Source organism: Phyllostomus discolor, chromosome 7 (genome assembly GCF_004126475.2).
Source record: "Phyllostomus discolor isolate MPI-MPIP mPhyDis1 chromosome 7, mPhyDis1.pri.v3, whole genome shotgun sequence".
In the NCBI taxonomy this organism is placed as follows: Eukaryota; Metazoa; Chordata; class Mammalia; order Chiroptera; family Phyllostomidae; genus Phyllostomus; species Phyllostomus discolor.
In genome coordinates this window covers 75,258,604-75,285,745 of record NC_040909.2, presented here as the reverse complement: position 1 = coordinate 75,285,745, position 27,142 = coordinate 75,258,604, and the positions used below count along the sequence as shown (strand labels likewise).

General features: G+C 39.8%; 1 protein-coding gene and 2 pseudogenes across 3 annotated transcripts in view; 2 read left to right on the top strand and 1 right to left on the bottom strand.

Moving 5' to 3' along the window:
- The first annotated feature begins 7,709 nt into the window (after nucleotides 1-7,709).
- UBE2W (ubiquitin conjugating enzyme E2 W) overlaps nucleotides 7,710-27,142 on the top strand; it is a 55,806-nt gene continuing 36,373 nt past the window's right edge. For all 3 annotated transcript variants that reach the window (XM_028517848.2, XM_036031029.1, XM_036031028.1), the window contains exon 1: nucleotides 7,710-7,824. In XM_028517848.2, coding sequence (XP_028373649.2) covers nucleotides 7,732-7,824 — 93 coding nt within the window. In that variant the 5' untranslated portion in view covers nucleotides 7,710-7,731. The remainder of the gene's footprint in view (nucleotides 7,825-27,142) is intronic.
- LOC114502240 lies at nucleotides 13,112-13,267 on the bottom strand (annotated as a pseudogene).
- On the top strand, nucleotides 16,735-20,244 carry LOC114501793 (annotated as a pseudogene).

The following is a 27,142-nucleotide window of genomic DNA, read 5'->3' as shown; positions in this document are numbered from 1 at the left end:
ATTTTTTAAAAGAAACCCCCTTAGATGAATTTACATTACTGATAATTTACACCCTCTACTCTCTTTTGGCTTTTAGGCTACTCTCCTTTTAAATGTTGGTGTTTCTCTAACCTCTGACCTCAGGATCATATTCTTCTTTCTCCTAAAACTCTCTGTTGGGGTGATCTCTTTATTTTCATGCTTTCATATATAATGATTTTACTGAATGAATTGGACTCCTTGTTGGGCTGTCTCCCACTGTCCTTTCAAACCTGTTTCATGGGCTTTCTTTGCTCTGAATGAATTTCACAATGGTACCAGAGCTTCTCCAGTCTCTCTGTCACAAGGATAGTCTTTTATTAGTCATTAAATATTTCAGGTCATCTAATGTTAAAATCCCAAGCTACACTTAAATGAAAGTTTCTCCCTACCCTCTCTAACTTAAGGTCTGTGATGCAGAATTGCATGTTGAATATAAACCTTTCAGATGTAGTAGTAGACTTCTGTACTTTTTGTTTCTCTGGGATCTCTCCACTTTCCTCATTCTAGTATAAATAGCTTGTTAATGATGGGTGCTCTCATTACATGTGATTTGAGTGGGGCTAACCCCACACTCACCCATACTGCAAGAGACAGCCCAGGCCCTATCAATCAGAATACCTTACTGCTTTCATCACTGATTGGTTGATAGATGAAGCTGATTAAAGCTTAGACAATCAGAGCTCTTCCCAGATCTTTGCTGTTAGAACTATCAACTGAGGTTACTGAGCTGGATGTAAGTTGGATTTGGATGGATGACAGTCTGGGAAGGAGAGGCCACATTGTTCACCAAAGAGACGGATAGAAAAAAAAAAGTCCTCCACGTCAGTTGAGCCTCTATTTCCAGGATCTCCAAGTGAACGCATTTGAAATTTTATAACTTCCACTAGAAAAAGGTTTGGCAGATATCCTATAGAAAGTTTAAAATCCTCAAACATATCCAAAATGGAATTATATCCCCCCTTTACTTTCATTCCTTTTATTTCTAAGAACTGTATTTTTGAATTAGAAACCTGGCATTCAACTTTTTCCTTGCCCCCTACATACTAATCTCAGTCCTGTGTGTTCATTCCCCTTCCTAAATATCCCTAGAGTCCTTCATTTCCTTCCTCTATATCCCCTAGTCCAAGCCCTCATCCTCTGTCAAGCCCTCACAATAACCTCCTCCTCTGTTATTACCTGATCTTACCTGATCAAATGTTTGGCCACCAGAGCAGTATTCCAAAATACAAATCTGGCCTCATCACTTCCAATTTGATAATACCTCAAATTTGCCAAATGCTTTCTAAGATAAAGTCCAACCTTCTCCTCAGCCAACAAACCTTTCATGACCAGATCTTGCCTGCCTCTTGTCCCCTACCTCCTTCTATTAGTTTCCATTGGGGAATAGCAAACTGTCATCCCCTGTATACACCAGTAGCATAGGTCATGCTCCCTCTCTCTTTAGGGAGTCATACACCTCTCTTCTACCCCTTGTCACCTCTGCTCAGGCCTTTTCTCATCTGGGAAGCTGTCTTCAGCTCCTAGACAAGATTATGTGAGCCTCACTTACGATCCCATCATATGGAAAAAGTAGCTTTTTCCATACTCTATGAAAATCCTTTCCTCTGTTTTCCTGATTATAATCAATGTGAATATGGGAACTGTATCACTCATCTTTATATATCTGATGTCAGGCATTCAATATATGCCTTTTGGTCAAAATTGCCACATTTTTTTTTTGTTTTGTCAAACTGAAAATTCACCAATTTTCACCAATATATTTGGGGGCACTAGATATTCTTGGTGAAATGTAAAACCCACCTTGCCTATTAAGTTCATAGTTTAAAATGAATCCATATGATTAGTTACTTTTATTTTAAAACCTGATTAATGTGGGTCATTAAGAGAATGGAGTTGGAAGGACAATGCTATATACTCGTGAAAGAATTCAGTCTGCAGAGTCATGGAGTTAGCACTTCTAAGGTAGAATCCTGACTGTGCTGTTCATAAACTGGGTGACTTGGCAAATTACCTAGCCTCTCTAAGCCTCTTTCCTTACCTGGAAAATGGGGATTAGTTTATGTACCTCATAATGCTGTTTTACAGTTTAAATAATATAGGAAATACAAGTGCCTCTCACAGTGCCTATGTGGCCCATGTAAATAATCCAAGGTAGCTGTTGTCACAATTGTCATTAATAAGGGCTGGTCTGGGAGGATGCCACATGTGGGCAAGGACATTGGGTGGGGTGGGGTGGAGAGAAGCAACATCCCAACCTTGAAAAGCTTCTCTCTGGCAAGCTCAGTTCAGGGAGTGTCTGCCCAGACTTGTCTGTGTTCACAGTGATATGAAATTTGGGGTATTTCTCAGTCACTGCCATATACCTCGCTTCTTATCTCTAGCCAACATCTCATCTGCCCAATGGAGAGAGAACAGAGTAATGTAGAAGAAAAACCAGGTATCGTCTATCATTCATGTGGTGCTGTGAGTTCATAGAACTCCTTCACATCATCATCTCATCAAAGCTCCACCACAAACCGCATGCGGGAATTTTTACCCTCATTTTACAGAGGACGAAACTACGGTCCAGAGATGTTTAAGTGACCAACTCCAGGTCACAGAACTAAGAGAAGCTGAGTTAGGATTCAAATCTAGACCTTTTAATTTCAAATCTAGTGCCTTTTCTAATACATGCTAAGCAAGATCAGGTAAAAATGCTCACGAAAATAGGATGGGAAAGCTAGGCAGCAGATAAGATCATAAGGTAAGAAAGAACTGTCTGACAAGAACAAAAATTACTAGGGCTGCTGCCCTGCTGAGCAACAAATAACTCTGTGCTTGGGCAATGAAGGCCTGATGAGCAGATGAAAGAGAATAGGAATTGTGATGACACAATTATGGAATTTTTTGACCAGGAAAATAATCTGGAAGACTTTGAAGAAATGCAGATCCAGGGAGATAACTGACCGTACCATTCATACCATTAATGGCAGAGCCAGTCTGAGGGCCACTGAGGCTTTACTGGTACAGCTGTGTTAAATATTGCAATAACTTTCTCTTTTTTTTGAACATCTTTATTATGGTATAATTTATATACCATAAAATTCACCCTTAATGATGGCTCAATAATTCTGAGTAAATTTATACAGTTGGATAACCATCATCATAATCTGGCCTTTGGAACATTTCTGTCACCCCCAGAAGAAAGCACTAAAATAACTTCTATAGAGATTAGTAAATAGCCAATGACCTCAAACCATCCCCCTGGCTCCCAGAAAGAATCTCTCTTCAATGGCCTCTGAATTCCCACAGACCTCCCCATGAGCTAATTACAGATACCTGAGCCCACCAGGCAGGGAGTACTGAGGCCCCTGTCGCCAGCACTGAGCAGCTTCTGTTCTGCATGGTTAGGTCCTCTGCCACATCTGTGCCATATCTATTCTAAAATAGGTTTAGTATCACCCTGGGAAGGATCAGTGCAAGTGCTCAAATCTTCTGGTTCTCAAACTAGAGCTTTCCATATAGCACCCTGCTTTTCAGGAAGACTGGAAAATAGACAAAGGGGAAGAAAAGAAGTGCTATGAAACTATATCTGTATATAAGATAGGTTTTGAAGGGCAAGAGATTAAGCTGATCTCCATTGTCACCTCTTCAGTAAAGGTGTTCTTTTTTTTAATTTTATTTATTATTTTTAGAGAGGGAAGGGAGGGAGAAAGAGAGAAACATCAATGTGCAGTTGCTGGGGGCTGTGGCCTGCAACCGAGGCATGTGCCCTGACTGGGAATCGAACCTGTGACACTTTGGTTTGCAGCCTGCGCTCAGTCCACTGAGCTACGCCAGCCAGGAAGTAAAGGTGTTCTTATCTTGAGGTTTACACACCTCTGCCAACGGATGGACATGTGAGGGTCAGGTAACTCGGTGAACTACAAAATTTCATAAGTATGTGTGTCCATGGCTTTCATATGAATTTTAAAGGGGTCTAAGGCCAAAAAGAAAAAAGGAAGGAAGGGAGGGAGGGAAGAGGTGGGGGAGAGAGGGAGAGAAAGAAAAAGAAACGGATAACTTGCTAAGAACATGTTTAGTAAGAAGTCTAAGGAAGAAGCAAGCAGGTAATATATTGAAAGATTACAGACCTGGATAAAAGAATTCTTGCTAGAGACAAAATTCTAATTCACAATTTTATTGACAAATCTGTTATGTGTATAAATCAACTATTTGTGACATGTAAAATAAGTCATACAGATAGTTCACACATATAAACCATTCATTATTGTGTTTTCTTTGTCCTTTGTGGATTCACATGAAATGACTAGTTCCAGTTCAAAATGAATAAAAATTATATACTTTTCTAGATATGCTTTTCTTAAAGTATTACTCTAACTTGTAAATTTGAAGTTTCTGCTACTTTATGAAATCCCATCTATAGCTCAATTGGATTACATTAGCATTTTTAAATTGTTTTAACTAAAGCCCCAAGTATGTATACATAAATTACAATAAAGCTAAATTCATTTCTTACTATATTTATAAAAGTGATTTTTTATCTCATATAGTGTGTCATTCCCATTGCATTTTATCTTAAGATTTTTAAAAATGGTATTTTAGACACTTCATTTAAAATTTTGACCCTGTAAGTGCATGGAATTTGAAATCTTGAAGAAACCTTGACGGTTATGCAGCCTGCCTTGCTCATTCGATTGATAATAAACCCAGAGAGATTACGAGCCTTGTCACAGCTTGCTAATGACAGAGCTAGGACAAGAATACAAGCCTTGGATTCCTAGCTTGGTGACTTTTCCAACACCCAATTAATGTTGTTGGCAGCTGAATTGCCTTAATTTCTCTGATGAGATCAGCCAGTAGGAGACGAATAACAGAGTGCTCTGTGGAGTCATGGTCTCAAGCAAGGACTCATCCATGCCGCCTCTCCATGCTCCCACTAGCATATGCCCAAGGACTGCTTTAACTCTCCAGTCTAGTGAATTACTAAAACTCAAGGATTCCTAAATCAATATTGCAGCATTTGCCCAGTGGATCCCCTTTTGGGTCCTTCAGGTTACTAGGCTATTTGGTTTCTAATAGTTCCTCTCCTTCTCTGCCAGAAAGTCTAGCTGCTTTTAGTCCTGTCACATGCTCTGCCTTTCCTTTGGAAGGGAAGACCTCGGGCACATGGACAGCTTGTGCCTCTCCTGTTTTGTTCCTGTTTTTTCTTTCAGAGAGAGGTCAGATAAGAATGTCTTCCTTGAGCCCTGGCTGGTGTAGCTCAGTGGATTGAGCGCGGGCTGCGAACCAAAGTGTCACAGGTTCGATTCCCAGCCAGGGTATATGCCTGGGTTGCAGGCTATAACCCCCAGCAATCGCACATTGATGTTTCTCTATCTCCCTCCCTTCCCACTCTGAAAATAAATAAATAAAATCTTAAAAAAAAAAAAAGAATGTCTTCCTTGAACCCAATGGTCCTTTCTCATTACTGTGGGTATTAAAAAATGAACATCATTATTAAATCTAACAAAAATTATTTCTTTATATTATCTAATATGCATGTTATGTTTAAATTTCTCCAGTTGTCTCAAAAATATTTTTCTTACCTTGGAGTATTGGAATCAGGATACAAATAAGTTTTACATTTGTTTCATATATCTCATCATTTTTTTTTGCAACTTATGCTATTAAAAAGATTCAGGGTATAGGAAACTTAAATTTACTCTTGCTGAATTGTTTCCAAAGTGACTGAACCAATTCTGCTTCCATAGAGTTTCAGAGTAAAACTCTATGGGAGTTTTACTTCCTACTTCCTCTCCCACCTTTGGGATTGTCAGGCATTTTACCTCTTTACCTATCTGATAAGCTGTATTCTGTAGAAAAATGTGAACCTAGTATAATAAAGTGTTTTAGATATAAAAATGTCATTTTTCCTTCAGATAATTATATTCCTCCACCCAATCTGAAAGTCACTGTTTTAAGTCCCAAGAACATCAAGATCTGTCATAGATGAAGAAACTAGTGAGGTAATATTTCCTAGGAAAGATATGGTGGGTACTGACTTTTCCCTCCTATAAAGATCCTTTTTTTAACACATATAAAACCCAAAGGACCAGATGTTGATTTTACTGTGAGGCATGTCAAGATTCCTATAACCCCTTTTCTTATGTTTGTTATAGCAGGTTTTGGCTGTGATGATGTCATAATGCTTTGTGGGGCCATCTGATGTCACTTACACTTTAGGGAGAATTGACTTTTAAACAATGTGAACCTTAGATGGTAAAACATGATCTTCTGGAGCAATTTTCTGAGATCATAGGAATAAAGACCTCCAGAAAAAAATGAATCTGGAAAAGCTATTCTCTTTCATTGGTATATATGGGTTTTATTCACAGTTGAAATGTTGACAACACACTGGGTTAACTAACACCTGATGTGCTTCTGGGTTATTCTTGGTTGTCTAGAACCTCCAAACATTCCCCAAGAACATAGTGTCTTTGCACAACAATGAGAAAACCAGCCCATTTGTGGCAGTTAGGGTGGAAGTCTGAAAGAGAAAAAAAGAATGCCAACTTCCTCTCTAGTGATGAATATGTTTATTACTATACCATACAATAATAGATACATTTTAAAGATCTTTTTTCATCTTGAACATATTTTACATTAGGGAATTTCCCAAAGAACATAATTTATCTTAAGAATGGAAAGGATGAAATCCTGCATTGATTTTTAATTTAAATCTTATAGAAATTTCTAAAATATCTCCAAGTTAATAAAGTGACAGTTAAGCTTTTATTCTGGTAACGTAAAAGCCTTCGACTTAATATATCAGCCACTTTAATTTTTAGACATAAAATGTGAGGTACAAGCCTTTGGCTTTCCTTTTCCTCGTATGAACCAACGACATTTTCAGTTCTGGAATAGCTTTTTAAACTTGGCTTCTGGTAAATTTTGACAGAACTGGTGCATCCCCGGAAAAAATTTCGTATGCTCAGCTTTCGCTATTGAAATACATCCACAGGTAGAATGACCACGTAACTGTCCACCGTGAAACAGGTTGAAAAGATGTCTTGATGTGATAAAAGATACACTTTTTAAAAGAAATCCATGTCCAGGGTCAACTTTCTAATCAAATGTCAATGGTGTAACGACCGTAACTATTACTAACACACGTGAAGTTTTTAAACTCACGGGCTGGGGTGAAGGGGCATAAATAGCATACAGACCAAAACCAAACAAACAAAAACACTTTCTCTTCCCTTCTGGGCAAGTTTCAGCTCTACAAAATCTACCCTTGTCCTTAAAGCAAAGTGCTGTTCTGCTTTCAATTCTCATCCCGTTGCCTTCCAAGGTCGAAAAGAAAAAAACCAGCCCCTCAGAAAGTTTTATCCGGCCCCAAAGTGGGCACAGTAGTGGGGAAAGACATCCGAAAGGGAAAATCTGTAAACCATATACCTGTGGTTGGAAAAACAAAATGAAAAAAAAAAAAAAAAACCCCTGGTCCAGCATCCTTGGGCTCTAGAGGTATAGTTAGGAAAAAAGCAACAGATAAGGTCAGAACCAGAGCCTGATTCCTGAAAACGATCAAGACAGTGGTGGGCTCGCGGATGCTGGACAGCAGGATGGGGACTGAAGATACTGACAACACCACGCACCACACCCCGCCCCGCCCCGCCCCGCGGGCACCGCGGACCAGCCAATCCCTTTGCGCCATTCCCTTCCATCGGAGGCCCCGCCCCCGCGCCCGGGATGCTGCGCTTGACGCGAGCACGGCGGCTCCGCCCCCTGCGTCTCGGGCCTCGCCGGCCTTTGGGGGATGGTTCCATCATGGCGTCAATGCAGGTGAGAGGAGTTTGCAGCATCTGGGCGGGCTAGGGAGCCTCCGAGAGGATGAGAGCGTTCCGTCGGGGGCGGTGTCTGGGACTCCAGGGCGCCGGGCGGGCTCTGGAGCGGCCTTGGCGGTCAGTGCTTCCCTAGCTTTCCAGCGTTGGGGGAAGAGTGAGGCGACGAAAAGAAGGGCGTGGGGGGGGTGGGTGGTGGTCGGGCTCGGTCGGTCGAAGCGGACACCAGCCGCCCGGGAAGTTGGGGGATAAAGAATGAGAAAGGGAGGAAAGGGCGAAGTTTGGCGTTGGCTCGGCGGCAGTTGTCTCGGAGTCATTTTTCCGGTCGCAGTCAGCGGCTGCTGGCTTGCCTGCTCCCCCAAGGATGCCCCCCCGCCCCGCAGTCCCCGGTCCGGCGGAAACAGCTGCTGTAGTCATCCTCCCCAAGACAGGGACGGCTCCGACCGGGACTGTGTGTGAGGGAGCTGCAAAGACGTTCCCGCGGAGAGCGGCTGGCTGCGAGGGCACTAGGCGACCTCTGCCAGGCCTCCCACGCCTGGTTTTCCTGACTGCGCGGCCATCGGCTCTCCCTTTGCCTCTTACTCCTTTGCTTCTTGAGTACCTTCCTCTATTAGCCTCTCTACTCTCAGCGAGCAGCAGCAGCCCGCCGCCTTCTCCCCGAAGCTGCCATTAGATTGTCGACATCCTTTGTAGACTTACCGCCTAATAGTCGATGTCCCCGACAGCCGAGCCACCGGGCCCCCTTAGGACTCCCAGGATAGCTGTGCTTCAATTTCTTTTTTCCGTATGGCGCCCCACCCTTGTAGTCGCGACCAGGCTACAGCCCTTTGCCCTTCCTCTACCCCTGATCGTTAGTGGAACCTTAGTTTGATAGAAGGTGTCTGTTAACCCTTGTCACATCCACATGACTTGACAATGCGTGTTTTTCTGGCTTTCCAATGTAATAAAACCATTTTTTCCCCCGAATCCAAGGAGTTTTTTTTTTCTGGCAAAGATGGCAACCACAATTGCAATTTTGTAGCGATTGACTCCGCATTATCTGTGGCCTGCATTTAATTGACCGATGAAGACTACCTGTATGGAAACATACAGGAAGAGAAGGTGACTCGTTTCTAGTGTCAACTGAGCGCTTTTTAGAGTTTTAACGAGGACTCCTCAAATAAAGAGACCACGTTTTCTCTAAGGATTTCGTGCTTTTGTTTCTGGAATAATAAGTTTGCCTATTTCTCCTCTGGATTTTAATCCTCTTTAGGCCAGAACAGTGGTTTTCTTGGATCTCTTCTCTATTTTTCATCATCTTCCTCTTTTTGGTTCATATTTACTTCTGTGCTTTTGTGTTATACCCTTTCAATCTGTTTTAAATACAGTATTTTTACTTTTGCTCGCTGTCTGAACTTTCCTGCAGAATATAAAAAAGAAATGTATATAACATTTTTAGTTGAGAAGATGTCATGAAATGATCCAGGGGAAAAACAAGAACGACTTCAGGAAATATACTTTACACTAATTTCCCCAGAGACGTTAGAGAAGTTCCCTCATTTGAGGCCCTAAAAGGAACTGGAACTCTAGTTGAACGGTAGCTGGGCTGTGTGACCAATTTAAGGTTATTTGTATTAAGATTAAAAGTGTTTGTTTTAAGGCTGAAAATTAAAATAGGACTTGCGATGATATTTCATAAGAGAATTATGGGAATAATTAATTGGTTAAATTTAGGCTTCAAATGTCTGGAAAAGAGGTTTTGTTTTTAAGATAAAAATGAGTCAGCACAGAACTTAATATTCATAATCATGAATTTTACATGGCGACTTAGGCAATGGAAAAAAAAATACTTGCCATTGTAATACTGAATTTTTCTGTGTCCCAAGTACTACCTTTGACTACCTTATCACCCTTTATTCCTTTGTGTTTTCTGAGAGGAATGGAAAACTGATGGTCCATTTTAATTAAATAAACTAAATCTTTTCCTTTTTATCTGTATTTTTAAATATACAGATTTTCTGGTAGTATCTTAACTTATTTCAATATAGATAAATCAAGCTTTTTCAAACAACATGACTTTCTGTGTGGTTATTCTGTGTGTTTGGTGAACAAATTTTTTTCTTGACCATCTTAATAGCAAAACTTAACTTTTTCCAAAACAGTTAATTTACTCATAGGACTGCAACCAGATTATGAAATCTGTTCATTAACTCATCAATTATTTTTTGAGGTCCCATTATGTGTCAGGTACTCATCTAGATTCTGTGGATACATCAGTGAACAAACAAGATTTCTGCCTTTTTGTATATAGAAAGCCTGGTTGTGGGACACAGATAAAAACAAAATATTTAAGTTAATTATGCATTATATTAGAAGGTGATAATGTTGTGGAGAAAAAGCATGGGAGGGGGTTAGGAAATGTATTTGGAAATTTCATTAGAGTGCTTAGGGAAAATATGTAGCATACACGAATGCTGCTGTGACCAAGTCATTATCTAACATATTTTCATATTTCGCCCTGGCTGGTGTGGTTCAGTGGATTAAGCATCAGCCTGTGAACCAGAGTCTCTGCCCCGACACAGGCCATGTCTCCAGTTGGGGGTGTGCAGGAGGCAGCCTATTGATGTTTCTCTTATACATGGATGTTTTTCCCCCTCTTTCTCCCTTCTCCTCTCTAAAACTAAAATTAGAGAAAGGAAAAAGGGTTTTCAGATTTCTTTATATCTTACCCACACCAGGATTATGGCTGTTGGAGAGTTTGCTTAAGCAATAAGAGGAACTGTATTTCTAAAACATGCATGTTATACAAATGCAACATAGGATTTGATTACTTGAATTGATAAAAATGAAATAGACTTTAGGGTCAATAACTAAGTGTAGACTTTCAATTTCTCCTTGGAGAGTATGCATTTTTTTAAAGATTTTATTTATTTATTTTTAGAGAGGGGAAGAGAGGGAGAGAAACATCAGCGTTGTTGCCTCTTGAGTGCCCCTGTTGGAGACCTGGCCTGAAATCCAGGCAAGTGCCCTGACAGGGAATCAAACTGGTGACCCCTTGGTTTGCAGTCCAGCACTCAATCCACTGAGCCACACCAGCCAGGGCAGGAGTTTGTATTTTAAGGTTGAGGTTGTAACTACTTTAATGTACTCTATCAGTGCTTCCCAACCTTTTTTTCTGGTTGTGACACATGGAGAAGATACTTTTCAAATTGCACACTAAGATGGGTGAGGTTGTTGGAGGTTGAAAGCACCTAGCTAGGCAGCTCTATGTGAAATAGGATGAGGATCACTATTCTGTAACACCTGTGATTCTGGGGAAGCTCTGCTCTATAATACTAGAGTTGTTCTTTAACATACAGTTCAAGATTGTGGTTTGCAAGTTCCTATGAGCCCTTTGAGACATTGTTTCCCAGTTTTTTGTTTTTAGAACAAAGTCACACATCATCAAGAAGATTATGGTTAGATTATGTTTTAAGAAACTATTCTTAGAGAATGGTGGGCTCATGACAGTACTTAAAATTGATAGAAGTTAAAGATATACATCTATAATTTGATAATACTGGAAATCTTAAAATATTAAATGAAAGTTCTTTGTAACATATTTTTAGATTTAGCGTTTTAGGGACTTTGATTTTTTATTATTTTTTTTTGGTACAAACTTTCTTTCCTAAAACTTGCAAAAGCACCATTAAAGTGAATTTTTATATGTTTCTAAACGTTTCTAAAAGTGTAGCAGTATTAGGGTATTCTGTTTTCAGCTAAACTATAAAATTATACCATGTGTTATATTTCATTTTGTGTTTAATATTTTTTCTTTCCCCGTTTAAGGTGTGAACTTATGCTGTTTCTAAGATCTTAGAAAGTCAGTGCATATAGTTGATATTTTTCAGCTCTAAAAACTGTGATATAATTGAGAGAAATGGTCAGTTGAGTTACTCTTACAGATTTTCTACATACTCTTCCTCTCTGTTACCTAATCGAATATTAGACTCTTGACTGTTGATTTAGCTGGATGGAAGGAGATTGACATTTAGTAATAAAAGACCAATTATGAATGTGTGCTTATTTTCAGTTGACTTAGAAATAAATTATTTTGGATTATTCATTGCTCTTTATTCAAGTAATTGGGCTGTAGTGATTGAGAGAGGTAGAATATGGGCTTACTGACATTCACTATCCAGTGTCATGTTGCCTTGACAGTTGGATTCTTTGTGACTATTTGTTGATCTTACGAAGAGGTATAGCATAATCAAAAGTTAGAAAATTGACTGTCATCTTCTATACGGAGGCTTACTGGGCACTGGGAACTTTGGGAATACAGCTAGAATTATGTTACAGTGGAGCCTCGGTTCTGGAACTTAATTTGTTCTGGAAAACTTTTCAAGAAGTGGATTTGTTTGAAAACAGAATCTCCTTTGTTGCCTGAGAGATGCGTGGCTGATTATACAGGTATCAGCATTAAGGGTTGTTGGATCAAGACTCAAGACCCCTTGTTTTCTTAGATAATTGAGACTTTTTTCCCCATTAAAAACTTGGTCAAGAACTAAGATGGAAGTTTGACTGTATTTGAGAAGTTTGGCTGGAGATTCTGGTTGGGAGAAGGGCTATTCAGGAGCTGTTGGAGCAAGTGCCCTAGGAAAAGGGGAACAGTGTACAATAGAATTGAAGGCCTAAAGGTGTTCTCTTTGATACACATCAGTGGATGTCACACATAGGTGAGCAAAAGCATAAAGCTAGGATAATCATCTTCGCTTAATATGGTCCTTGTGCTACTTTTTTTTTTCTTAACTCTTCCATTTCCTTGGGCCATAGATTCCATGAAAACAGGACGCATGCTTTCTCTTTGTCCCTTAAATGCCCTCATAGTGACTACAGTAAATGTTTGTCCATCACTTGACACTTCAAAAAGCACTCCTTGCCCTGGCCATGTAGCTCAGTAGGTTAGGGCATTGCCCGATAGGCCAAGGTTGCGGGTTCCATCTCAGGTCAGGGTACATAACAAGAAACAACCAGTGAATTCATGAATAAGTAGAACAACAAATCGAACTCACTCACTCTCTTCCTCTCCATCTCTCTCCATCTCTCCCTCTATCTAAAGTTAGTTAATAAAAAAAAAAATTAAAAAACATTCCTAAATAGCAAATTCTAAATCAGTTTAATCCTATTTTAGAGAAACCTATTAAGCAATTCTATAGTAGTGAAGTTGTGAAGCTGGGATTAAAAACCAGGTTCTGAAATCCACTGATGCTGTGAAATTGTAGGTAATGAGCATATTAACAAGTTTAGCATTGTAGAGAAATCATTGGGATAGTTATTTAACTTTTCAGTCAAGGATTAAACATTTACTAAAATAATATAGCTTTTATAGCTAAGAAAATGAGAGGATAATATTTGTTATGCTTTAATTAGCAATAATTGTGCCTCAGATAAACCTCATTGGCTACAACCTGCCACACCACAAAGCTTATACTTTATAATATAAAGTTATTTTATGCATCAGATTTTTAAAAGTTTCTTTTTTTTTTTAATCCTCACCGAGGTCATTTCTTTTCATTGCTTTTAGAGAGCAAGGATGGGAGAGAGAGAAATACCGATGTGAGAGAAAAACATTGATGGGTTGCCTCCTGTGCATGCCCAGACCAGGGATCAGACCTGCAACCTAGGTGCATGCCCTCTCAGGATTCGAATCCGCAACCCTTTGGTTATGAGACAGTGCTACAACCAACTGAGCCACGCTGGCCAGGGCAAAAAGAGGTTCTTTATGTATATGCCTGTGCACTGAGTAAAATTATAATGGCAAATCTTTACTGATCAAAGATGCATTTTAAAAGTAGGGATGATTTGGCATCTTTCTGAAAATGTACTTCTGCATAATATCTATCTACATTAGCATTTGCTAGATGAATTTTGTTGCATCTTTGTAACATTGCTGTCTGCTTTACTTTTAATTTTATTTACAAAATACATTTCACATTTGTCAGGTGCTTTAAAAATGTCCTCATTTGTTAGCCATTATTTGTGAATGCAGTTTTTGGATCACCAACAAATGGTGCGTGCCTTTGAATTACTGTGGCCTGAGAAAAACTCTTTAATTTCATTTGTTTTTGTAAAACTTCATTAGGGAAAAAAAATCCAACCTGGAATCAAAAGGCCTAGATTCAGGTTCTGTTTCATTGCTTAACAACCTGTGTTACTCAAAAATCTGTAGTGTAGTGGTTAAGACAAAAGTAGATTAACAGAGAAGTAAGCATGTATAGAACTGCTTTTTTAGTTTTCCTTCTCCAACCTTTTTTTCATGGCATTCTTGATGTTGGTACATGGCAACTTTACTCTTTGTTCAACCAGAGACCTCGGTTTCATTCCACTCTGTATTCAGACCACAGGCAAATTCTCTCCAGCTCCTACCTTCAAAGTATATCCAGAATCCAACTGTTTGTCCTCTTCCTTGAATTACTCCCTGATGTAAATCATTATCATCCCCCATCTGGATTGTAGCAATAGCTTCATAACTGATTTCCTAGCTTCTGCCCTTGTTCCCTTACTGTCTTTTCTCAACCCATTACTTTGATTCTTTCAAAAACAAAAGTCAAATATCACTTTACTCACATCCTTTCTGTGACTTCCCAGTTTTACTCAGAAGATAATCCAAAATCCGTGCTATGGTCTAGAAAGCCTTAGATTTTCTATAGCTTGGGATTCCCCCCCACTTCCCCTTTTCTATAGCCTTATTGACCTCCTTGCTATTTTTTTCTGCCTTTGCCTCTATTTCCTTTGCTTGGAGTGATTTGCAAATATTTGTATTCTGCCAGCTATGTTACCACATTCTTGATGGTGTTGTTTGAAGCACATTTCTAAATTTTGATGAAGTTTCAGTTTATGTATTTTCTTTTGTCATTTGTGATTTTGGTGTCATAGCTAAGAAATAATTACCTGACCCAAGGTCACAAAGATGTACACTTACAACATCTATGTTGTCTTACAAGAGTTAGAGTTTTAGCTCTTACATTTAGCTATTTGATTAATTTTGAGTTAACTTTTGTTATACAGTATGAGGCACAATTAGTTTTATAGCAATAATATGGCAGCTTGTTTTCTTTTAGAAGCTGTGTAGGTCCAAACGGAGAGTCCATCAGGTTTGATAGTATCCTGCTGGATTCAACTTATTTCTCTAGGTGAGTGGAGCTGTTAGCTGTTTTTCAGATGAGAATTTATATTGCAGCCTTAACTACTAAACAAACTCCAATTGTAATCCTAATAACTATTACTAAGAATATTTATGTATTCATATATTGACTTTTATTGCAATTAAAATAGACATACCAACTTTAACTTTTAGACTTACAAAAACTTTGAGCCATAGGGCATTTTAGAGGTCATGTGGTCCAACCATCATACCTTTTCTTTAAAATCGTTGCTGCATTTTGTGATTAGAGGTAGTTGATAAAATATAACTTGTTTACTTTTTTACTGTATAAAAGGAAGATATATTGAGGAAATTGAGTATATAAATTTTTTTAGTATATAGATTTTTATATGAGAAAAAACGTTACATTCTTAGGAACACCAATTTAAGGACTCCAGTGGAGAAAATTACATAGCTGGACATGTTGGTGCCATCTTTGCTCTTCATGTTGCTTAGTAGAAACTTGATAGAATTTATGTCTTTATAATAATTAGTTTGAACTGCCTTGATTTGATACTGCTATAATCCATCCTCATTCATAGGTTCTGTATTTGTGAATTTGCCTACTCAGTAAAATTTATTTGTAACCCTACAAAAAAGATATTTATGGTGCTTTCGTAGTGCTTTACACAACAGATTGGCAACGCCCCCCCCCACCCAAATGTTGAGTTGCTAGAATTGTTCCCAGCTAAGATCAAATAAGGTGATGCTGTGCCTTGTTTCAATTGTCATACTCTAAACAAGTGTCCTTTTCTTAGTCTATTTAGTGCCACCTTTTCCACATTTCCATGTTAAAAATGGCCCCAGGAGTATTGAAGTGCTGTTGAGTGCTCCTAATTGCAGGAAGGCTGTGTGTATTAGGTAACCTTTGTTCAGGCATGTGCTGTTGTCCTTGGGTTCAGTGTTAAAGAATCAACAATCTGTATTAAGGCATTTTAAAACAGAAACACACACAAGCTGTTATAATTTTTGGTTGAATGTGGCCAGAGGATTATAGGAACCTAACCCTGTATTTCCCATGGGAACTGTGGTTCAGTATTTGCTGTGACTTTATAAAACATACCCTACTGTGAATAATGCAAAATGACAGTATTTTGATTTAAATTATCATTGTCTTTGATTTGAAATGTATTGAAGCCAGATTAAAAGTGGTGAAAAGTAATATTGCTTCATTCAGATTCCTTCTTTACTTTTTTCTATTTTCTGCTGTAGGTCAATACTTTCCTCCCAGTTTTTTTTCTTTAGTTACCCACACAATTCAAGTTAGTGGTTTTCAATTCTGGCATTGTATTTTAAATCACCTTGGAAGCTTAAAAAACAAAACTATCCCCAGAGGTCAATTTATTTGGTCTCTGCATGTGTCTTGGGTATTGGAATTTTTCTTAGCTAATGTGCACCCTAAGTTTAGAGCTCAGCTTCACTACGATAGGGGAATTTAAGTGTGCAGATTTTGTAAATTGGATGAGATGTAATACATCTTGGACCAGATATACGAAAGTTGATACATCTAGAGAGACTTCTAAGAATCACATTTGAGGCAATGAAAATATTTATACATATTCCTGGCTGTCTTCATAATCACATTTCTATAAAAGAATATTCATTTCCCGAACTTAATATTAGAACGAATGTTGACTGCCTTGTAATTTTAGTGAGATCTCATTTGGTGGCTCTTTTATGCAAAGAAACAAAGAATCTGCCATGAGAGTTCTTTGTGAAGGAGGATTAATGAACAAAGTACATTAAGATATGGCTGCTGGGGAAAAACAAGCCCTAGCTTATGTGGCTCGGTTGTGTGTGAAAGGTGACAATTTCCATTCTCAGTCAGGGCACATGCCTTGGTTGCAGGTTCATCCCCAGGTATGGGGTCGGGGAGCTGCATATGGGAGGCAACTGATCGTTGCTTCTCTTCTTTCTCCCTCCCTTCACCTCTCTCTAAAAATAAATATAAATAACATCTTTAAAAAAAAAAAAGACATAGCTGCTGGGTGCGCCTCTAGGCTCAGTTATGAGCTAAGTGATTCTTCTATATCAGTTGTGTACCTAGACAAACCTGCAAATTTTATATTCTGACTCTTGGGAGTTGAATAATTACAACCTCAAGTTTATATTGTTTTAAATAATCTTTAAATTTAATCCAGGGTCAGCCCTGGATTAAAATGTAAATAGCCCTTCTTTTAAGTCTGTTGGCCCTTCATAGGACCATTGTTGCTGGCCCTTGCTTCTCCCTTTTATAAAGCTTATGCTGAACTATTTTTTAGTCCATTAAAATCCCTGAGGGTCAGGTTGTTTATGATTCTGTATCCTGGGTCTATCTTCCCTGTTCTTAGGTTGAAGTGGACATTACTGTAAATGTGTACATTTTGTTGTTACCCATTTACATATTAGGAATACTTAGGAACGCTTTTTAGTCACTTTATATCAAAATTCCATTTTGAATTCTGGCTAGTTTGGTAGTACCCTTGTCTTTTCCTTGTTCGTGGGAATTTTTTTTAAATGTATCTAGTAGGTTATTTAGTCAGCCCTTCCACTCTTTGTACTCTCATTCTGAATTCATATTTTACTCAAAATCTTTTTTAGTTCTTACAGCTTTATACCTGATATCATGAACTCACCAAACTTAGCCTCAGTCCTCACAGCTATCTATACACAGCTTGTGTGCCCTCACAGCACCTTTTACCTCTCTCATAGAATTTTTCATTTCTGCCTTATACTTATAGGTACTTTGTCTTTATTAGATTTTTAACTCCCTAAGGGTAGCGCTCTACTGGTAGTGAGCACTCAGATGTTTTCTGAGTAAGTAAATAGAGACTCAAGTAAATGCTTTTTTTCAAAACAGATCATAAACAATATGCAAACATTGTTTTCTTGTTCTATCTTTGATTCTTTTGATGCCTTTTGCTTCATCTTCTGTCTGGCCCAATTAAAGAAACTAAAGCATTCAGTTGAATAGGAAAAAGTATGTAGTACTTTTAAATCAGTGTAAATTTCCTGTTAATTATATGCATCTCTTTTAGTTAATTAATATTTGGTTGGTGATTCTTTTACTCTGTGGATAATGCTTCAGTGAAATCCTCTTTTTGTCTAACCGTAGGTTTTTTTCCTTAAGCTTCCAGTATACAACCCTTAAAACCTTGACAGCAAATAATCTTAGATCTTGCTTCATTGATACTAAAATTGTGTGATTGTTTTCTCCCTAAACACAAAAATATTTTGTCTCAGGATACTTCTCATTCTTGATGTTGTATTGCTTTTCCAATGTTTTATTCTTAGGGTGTGTCTGGGTATAGAGTTGCTTGTGTTTGCTTGTGGGAAGAGGAGGTATGCAGGTTGTGTGTGGGGTGGGGGTGTTTGCTATAGCGATTTGTGATTGGTTCTTCCAGATGTTGCAAAGGGCAGAATATCTGTTGATGTCTATGAAATGCAGGCTTACTTCTGACAGCCTTTTTACCTATAGACATATCTACATCTTTAGATAAAGACGATGTGGTACATGTATTCAGTGGATTATTACTCAGCCATAAAAAAAGAATGAAATCTTGCTTTTTGTGACAACATAAACAGACCTAGAGGATACTATGCTAAGTGAAATAGGTCAGATAGAGAAAGACAAATACCATATAATTTCACTTATATATGGAATCTACAAAATAAATCAACACAAAACAAATTCTTCAGTACAGAGAGCAAATTGATGGTTGCCACGTAGGGGTAGGGGTAGCTGAGTGAAAGGAGGAAGATATTAAGATGTACAAATTGCCAGATAAGAAAACAGACACAGGAGAGCAGGTGGAGAGCTGGTGGGTAGAGGTGGAGGCGCTGCCATGAATGGCCTCTGGGGCCAGAGCACCAGTTTCCACCTCTCCCCTCCTTGCTGGCCCCTGATGCCTGCCAGACTTTTGCCTTTGTCAGCACCCCTGCCTCACCACCCTCCCTACCCCATCCAATTGGAATTTGGGGGCTGAGCTGTGTAGGGCCCCAAAGCCAATGCAGTACTGGCTCTACTTGCCAGGGGCCTGGCAAGAGTACTCCTCACACTTCTGTGCATGGGGCTCCTCTCCCTTCGGTACCATTTGAGTCTGTCCCAAAGAGTGTGGATACCCCCAGGATGAGCCCACCAAGCCTTCAGCGCCTTGAGCTGCAGCTGCTGCAGGATGTCTTCATTGCGGTCAAGACGACCAGTGCCTTCCACCTTCTCACCTGGAACTGCTGCTGGACACGTGGGTCTCCAGGACTAAGGAACAGACATTCGTCTTCACTGACAGCCTGGATGAAGGCCTCCGGGAGAGACTGGGACCCCACCTCGTGGTCACCAACCCATCTCTTGGTGTGGAGCACAGCCATCTAGCCTTGTCTTGAAAGATAGCCGCTGAGTTTGATGCCTTCTTGGCCAGTGGGCTGAGGTGGTTGTGCCATGTGGATGATGACAGCTATGTGAACACATCTATCTGAAGCTGCTAAGAGCCTTCTCGCAGGCACTTGATGTCTACATAGGCCAGCCCAGCCTGAACTGGCCTGTCTGTGCTTCTATGCCGCAACCTCAAACTATCACATGAGGCTGGTACAATTCTGGGTTGCCACCGGGGGTGCCAGCTTTTGCATCAACCACAAACTGGCTTCAAAGATGGCCCCATGGGCCAGTGGCCGCTGCTTCGTGGACACATCTGCACTCATCCGGCTACCTGATGACTGCACTGTGGGCTACAGAATTTGAATGCAAGCTGTGGGGCTGTCTGCAACCCAGTCTACTCTTCCACTCCCACCTGGAGACCTTGCAGCTGCTGGGTGCTGCCCCACTCCCAGAGCAGCTCACCCTCAGCTATGATGTTTTTGAGAAGCTCTACATCATTAAGCTATAGGGCCCCTTCTCCCCTGAGGAGGACCCTTCCAGGTTCCATTCCCTACATTGTGTCTTCTACCCAGACACTCCTTGGTGTCCACAGCTGGTGGCCTGATGAGTCCTGAACTGCTGGACCACTGTGGAGCTAAGGCCTCTGGTTGTCACTACCTCCCAAGGCAGCCATGAGGGCCAGTGGCAAGTGCCCGGGGCTGGGTAGTCCCTGTCAGGACCTCCACATGGTGGGGTGGGCAAGCCCAGGATTGGATGGTGACAGGGGGTGTAGGCATCCCAGACTCCTGGGAGGTGGGGACCAAGGACCAGGTGAATGCCAGAGAGGCCCAGGAGAGCTCCTGTGGGCCTTGGGTGGTTAAAATGAACAGGGTAGATGGCTTAGGTGTCCTAATGCTCAGAGAATTATATGGACCCCTGGGTGGGGTATGACCCCCACCCCCAGGTCCGGTCCCTCAGTTATTCATTCCCCTGGGGTCAAGCACTGGGCTACCCACTCCTGAACCCCTTGGCTGGGTCCCCAAGCACTAAGGGGATGTAGGTGTAACAGGGTCAGGAGGCAGAGCCTGTGGCAGGTACTGTTGTTACTGACCGGACTCCAGCTCCTTGCGTCCCACCACTTGCCAATGGTTGTTTGGAGTGTCGGCGTGCCCAGATCAGACCATGGATCACTGACAGGTCCTCACCAACCTGATGCTTCTTTTGCTCACTTGCTCAGCTTCCCTTGCTGTTAAGAGTTACCATGTACCCCAGCTCTGCCTGGACTCAGAGCTGCCTGTTAGTGTGAAGTAAGCAGAGGCACTAGAGAGGATTCTGGGAAAGTTCTACAGCCCCATGCTCCGTCTTCCTGCCATGAATGTGGGTGTGATATCTGGACCTGGGGCAGCCACCTTGCTGCCATGAAGGAAAGGCCAAGACCATCGTCCACACGTCTTGTTTAGCATCTGGTCCTGTAAGAAAATTAAACCCTTATTCAAACCAAAAAGAAGGAAACAAAGAAAGGGAAGGAAGGAGGGAGGGAGACAGGGAGACACTGGGATGTAAAGTACAGCATAGGGAATATGGTCAATAATTTTGTAATAACTCTGTATGGTGTCAGGTGGGTACTTATTGAGGTGATCATTTTGTAAGTTATATAAACGTCTACTATGTTGTACACCTGAAACTAATACTATATGTCAACTGTCATTGAAAACTTTTTTAATTAAAGAATGCTAACCAGCCTGCTGCTATGGCTTAGTGGATTGAGCGCTGGCCTCGGAACCAAAGGGTCACCAGTTTGACTCCCAGTCAGGGCACATACCTGGGTTGTGGTCCAGGTCAGGTCCCCAGTTAGGGGGCTTGTGAGAGGCAACCACACACTGATGTTTCTCTCCCTTTCTCCCTCCCTTCCCCTCTGTCTAAAATAAATAAATGAAATCTTTAAAAAAATCTCTTGACAATAACCAGAGGGCAGGTAGGAGGGGATAATGGGGTGTGTGTCAAGGAACATATACAAGGAACACATGGACAAAGCCAAAAGAGGGGTAGGATCAAGGGTGGGAGGTGGGGATGGCTGAGGTGGGGGGAAATGGAGACCTTTGTACTTGAACAACAATAAAAAAATCTCTAAAAAATGACAACCATTACTCCGATTTTTATGTTTGTAGGGAATCTATGTTTTATCTCTGGTTTTAGAATTAGCAGTATTTTAATTGGTGTTCTATACTTTTCACAGCAGTGTGTTTGGAATTCTTTTTATTAATGCTTTTTGGAATTCATTGGGCTTTTGCACCTGAGGATTGATGTCTGCAACAATTCTGAGAAATTCTCAGGTATTATCCATTTAAATGTTGCATCCCATTCTCTTTTGTGTTCCCTCCTCATTTTTATCTCTTCCTGTTACATCTTGGATAAATTAATCAGAGCATCTGCGGTGTAATCAATCTATCATTGAGGGTATCTTTTAAGTTTTATTTAGATATAATTTATATGCCATTAAATTCACCCATTTGAAGTATACAGTCAGATGTGCAGCCATCCCCATAATCTAATATTAGAATAGTTTCATCATTCCCAAAAGAAACCTTTTGCCCATCATCATGTATCTCCATCATTCTACTTCCTATTCCCACCAGTCCCTGGCAGATAACAGTCTCCTTTCTGTTTGTATAGATTTTCCTTTTCTGGACATTTCATATAAATGATATCACATATTTGGCCTTTTGTGACTGACTTATTTAGCATGATGTATTTGAGATTCATCCATATTGCTGCATGTATTAGTACTGTATTCTTTTTTATAGTAAAATAATATTCCATTTTATAGATATACAGCATAGATTGTTTACTCCATTCATCAGTTCATGGATATTTGGGTTGCTTCCACATTTTGGCCATTATGAATAATGTTGCCTGAATATTTGGGTACGTGTTTTTATCATCCTTTGAGCCCTTAAGTCCATTTTCTAATCATACAACAGATACCCTTCTACTTTCCTGTTGTAAAAGAGTCATAATATTATAAAAGTATATAGTGCAAATAGGGATGTCCTCTTTCTCCATATCCACTGCTAGTAGGGAAGTACTGTCAAATAGTCAGACATGCTTCTTTCTGATCTCTTTTGTATGCATTATATAACATTTGTATAAATAAATGTCTTTTGTTTTAACATAAAGGGATTATAGGTATTTGAGACTTGCTTTTTCTTTGTTTTGCCATTCTTTTGTTAGTACCTGTAGATCCACATAATTCTTTTTTTTTAAGTATATTTTATTGGTTGTGCTATTACAGTTGTCCTATTTTTTCTCCCCTTTATTCCACTCTGCCCTGTACCCACCCCTCCATCCAGCATTCCCCCCTGCCCCCTTAGTGCATGTCCACAGGTTATACATATAAGTTCTTTGGCTTCCTTATTTCCTATACTGTTCTTAACCTCCCCCTATTTTGTACCTACACCAATTATGCTTCTTATTCCCTGTTACTTTTCCCCCATTCTCCTCCTCCTCACTGATAACCCTCCATGTGATCTCCACTTCTGTGATTCTCTTACTGTTCTAGTTGTTTACTTAGTTTTCTGTTTATTAGGTTCATTTCTCAGTAGTTGTGAGTTTGTTGTCATTTTACTGTTCATAGTTTTGATTTTCTTTTTGTTAGATAAATCCCTTTAACATTTCATATAATAAGGGCTTGGTGATGGTGAACTCCTTTAACTTGACCAAATCTGAGAAGTGCTTTATCTGCCCTCCCATTCTAAATGATAGCTTTGCTGGATAGAGTAATCTTGGATGTAGGTCCTTGCCTTTCATGACTTGGAATACTTCTTTCCAGCCCCTTCTTCCCTGTATGTAAGGTTCCTTCTGAGAAATTAGTTGATAGTCTTATGGGCACTCCTTTGTAGGTAACTCTCTTGCTGCCTTTAAGTTTCTCTTATCTTTAATCTTGGTAATTTAATTATGTGTCTTGGTGTGTTCCTCTTTGAATCCAACTTCTTAAGGACTCTGAGCTTCTTGTACTTCCTAGAAGTCTATTTCCTTTGCCAGATTAGGTAAGTTTTCTTTCATTATTTGTTCAAATAAGTTTTCAGTTTCTTGCTCTTCCTATTCTCCTTCTGGCACCCCTATGATTCAGATATTGTAGCGCTTAAAGTTGTCCCAGAGGTTCCTAAGCCTGTCCTTATTTTTTGGAATTCTTGTTTCTTCATTCTATTCCAGTTGAATGTTTATTTTTTCCTTCTGTTCCGAGTTGTTAATTTGAGCCCTTGTTTCCTTCCCTTTACTGTTGGTCCCCTGTATATTTTCCTTTACTTCACTTTGTATAGCCTTCACTTCTTGCTTTATTTTGTGGCTGTTCTCAACCATTTCTGTGAGCATCCTGATTACCAGTGTTTTGAACTATGCACCTGATAGATTATTGGCTATCTTCTCGTCACTCCAGTTGTGTTTCTGGAGTTTTGACCTGTTCTTTCATTTGGGCCGTATTTCTTTGTCTCATCACACCTGTTATTATAAGGGGAGGAGCCTTGGGTATTCTCCAGGGTGGGGCAACCCACATGGCTGCATTGTGGCACTGTATATGGGGACGTGTCAGCGAGGAAACAGTGCCACTTGCTCAGCTCTCGGCCATTTTCAGTCACTTTCCCTGCTACCCACAAGTGGACTGTGCCCTTTCAGGTGTTGCCCCGGTGCTGATTCCCAGGTGGGTGGGTTAGTGTACTTTCTAGAATCCCATGGGCCCCTCCAACAGACTCTTCTGTGAGACTGGGAGTTTCTCCAACCACTACAACCTCCACAGGTTTTACAGCCAAAGGTTTTGGGGCTTCAGTTTCTTGGACTGGAACCCTGGGTTACGCTGTCTGTCTCACTCCCTGGTTGTTCCTTCTGGTTTTTTCGGCACACAAATGTGGAATCCCTGTCCTGCACCTATCGCCTATCCCTCCCCGTCTGCCAGCTGAGGCCTTGCTATGCCTCCTCTCCACCCTGGCTGCCCATCTCCCACCCCTCCTACCAGTCTGCATGAATTTTTCTTCTTTAGCTCTATGGTTGTTGGACTTCCGTACTGTTTGGTATCCTGGAAGTTCTGTTTGTTTTTTGTTTTTAAACTGATTGTTATCCTTATTTTGGTTGTGGGAGGAGGTGTAGAATACCTACCTACACCTTCATCTTGGCCAGAATACCCCACATAATTCTTAATGTTTGCAGTAGTCTTGTTTTCATATGCCATAATTTGTATAACTTACCTGTTGATGGATGTATATTGTTGCCAGCTTTTTCCTCTTACAAACATTGAATCAGTCATCTTCATTAATTTTTTTGAAACATTTATAGAGGCAAAAAGAAAAAAACATGTGCCATGCACAGTTTTGAATTCTAGGAATACAAAAATAAATACATCATAATCTCTGCCTTCGAGTTGTTCATAGTTATGTAAATGCTGTAAGACATAAAGTAAATTAATTGGGGACCTAGTGCTTTCCTAGGTAGGAAAGATGATTTAGAGAAGAGATTTTTTATCACATCAGATTTTGCATACTATTTTCTGAATAATTTCCCATTTGATCCTTATTAATTTTTTTATATATCTGTCTAGACTCTGATAATTGAAATTGTTGCCTCAAAAGATAGAACTTTATTCCTCCAGGTTACAGTTTGCTTCTTTCGGTGACCTGAGGCATTGTTTCTTGGACCCCTTTTGATTAATTTTTTGCCTCAGGTTTTCCAGTAGAAGGAATTCAGGCTGCAAAGCCCTGTAGGTGTCTGCTTGAGGATATGACATTTCATGGAAGAATTATTTTTCTTCTACCCATTGCTGAATTTACAACATGCAGATTTCATTGTTGCTTCCTGTACCCTTACACTGAGGGGTTGTACTTTTATGTTGATCTTCTGTTAGATTCCTCACTTTTTGGTTTTGCCTCCCTGCCCCCCGCCCCGCTTTGGTTTGGTAGAAACCCCCAAGGCAAAATTTCAGAGTTCCTGCCTTCACTTTGTTTTTGTTTTCCATAAAATTATTTAGAATATGTACTCTGCCATCATGCCGAAAATAAAATTCTTAGTCTTTGAAACACATTCTTTGGCTTTCAGTGTACCACAGTCCTGGTTTTTCTCCTTTTGGGCACTACTATGTAGAAGTGCCATGTAGAAGTTATTTACCCATTTGTCTCTCTTTTTAGGCTAGGGTCTCTTTAAAAACATGAATCCTTTAGCGTTTTCACTTTGTGTATCTTGATCTGATTCTTTTTCTTTTTTTGGAATATTTATTCATTACTGTTTGCATTTTTTTTAAAGATTTTATTTATTTATTTTTAGAGAGGGAAGGGAGGGAGAAAGAGAAAGAGAGAGAAACATCAATGTACGGTTGCTGGGTGCCGTGGCCTGCAACCCAGGCATGTGCCCTGACTGGGAACCGAACCTAAGACACTTTGGTCCACATCCATCAATTCAGTGAGCTACGCCAGCCAGGGCTTGATCTGATTCTTGAAGATGTCAATTTAAAGTAAGAATGAATACCTCCATTTACCGAAGGCTTTCCATTTCCTAAGGGGAAAAAGTTTCAGTAAGTTACTGTTCGGAGTTAAGGTCTGTAGAAGTGTGCTTAGAATTCAGTAGGAAAGAAAATGTTTCCTTAATATGCATGAATCAGTATTTTAAAATAAAATTTTATTGCTTAGCATCCCACCCTGAATAAAGAGAAATAAATGGCTATTATTATAATCATTTCTTGATATTATTGAGGGGAAAATGGTGGTTGTTAGTGTCATGATACTAATATGTACCAAAATTTTTTTCTGTCATGTGGCCCTGTTTGTTAACCTTTCACCTTTAGTTTGTTGGGTTAGATGAAATTGGAGAAAAACATTGTTGGCCATTTTATGTATTGTTACATTGTCATCTACATAGCTCTACATTTTTAAAAAGGTTTTATTTATTTATTTTTAGATAGAGGGAAGGGAGGGAGAAAGAGAGGGAAACATCGATGTGTGGTTGCCTTTTGCCCACCTCCTACTGGAGACCTGACCTGCTACCCAGGCATGTGCCCTGGGAATCAAACCTGGAACCCTTTAGTTCGCAGGCCAGCACTCAATCCACTAAGCCACACCAGCCAAGGCCATAGCTGTACATTTTTAATGTTTATTCCTCATTTCTAGCTCTCCTTGTGCTAAATGAGGATTTCTACCTTTTAGAATAGTTTCTCAAATTGTCGCTTTGAGATAAAACTTGCCAAGATGTGAGACCTACCTAACTCTACATCCATTTAACTTGATCTATTTCTCATCAGATTTTAATATACCATGTACTTGTTTTGTTATTACTTATTGACTGTCTTTTCCTGCACCAGAATTTAAGCTTTACAAGTCCAGGAATCTTGTCAGTATGTCCTTTTATGTATTTCATTAGTATCTAAGAGGGATATATTCTGTTAGGATTTATAACCACAGAGAATCATTTAATTTTTGTGTGCTTTGGTTTTGACATATATTAGTGTGGGGTAATACTTAGAGAAATGCATCAGTTTAGAAGCTGAACTTGTTTAGGTATGAATGGTCTTGTTAGGGTGCTTCTTTTAACTTTTTTTTTAACCCTCACCCGAGGACATTTTTTCATTGCTTTTAGATAGAGAGGAAGGGAGAGGGAGAAACATTGATGCAAGAGAGAAGCACCAGTTGGTTGCTTCCCCTGTGCATCCTGGCCAGGGATCAAACTCACAACCTTTCAGTTACAGGTTGATGGCCAAACAACTGAGCCACATGGGCCAGGGCAGAATGCTATTTAAATTTTAAAAAATAAATAGGAGTATTTTATTTGATATGGTATCCTTCAACTTAAACT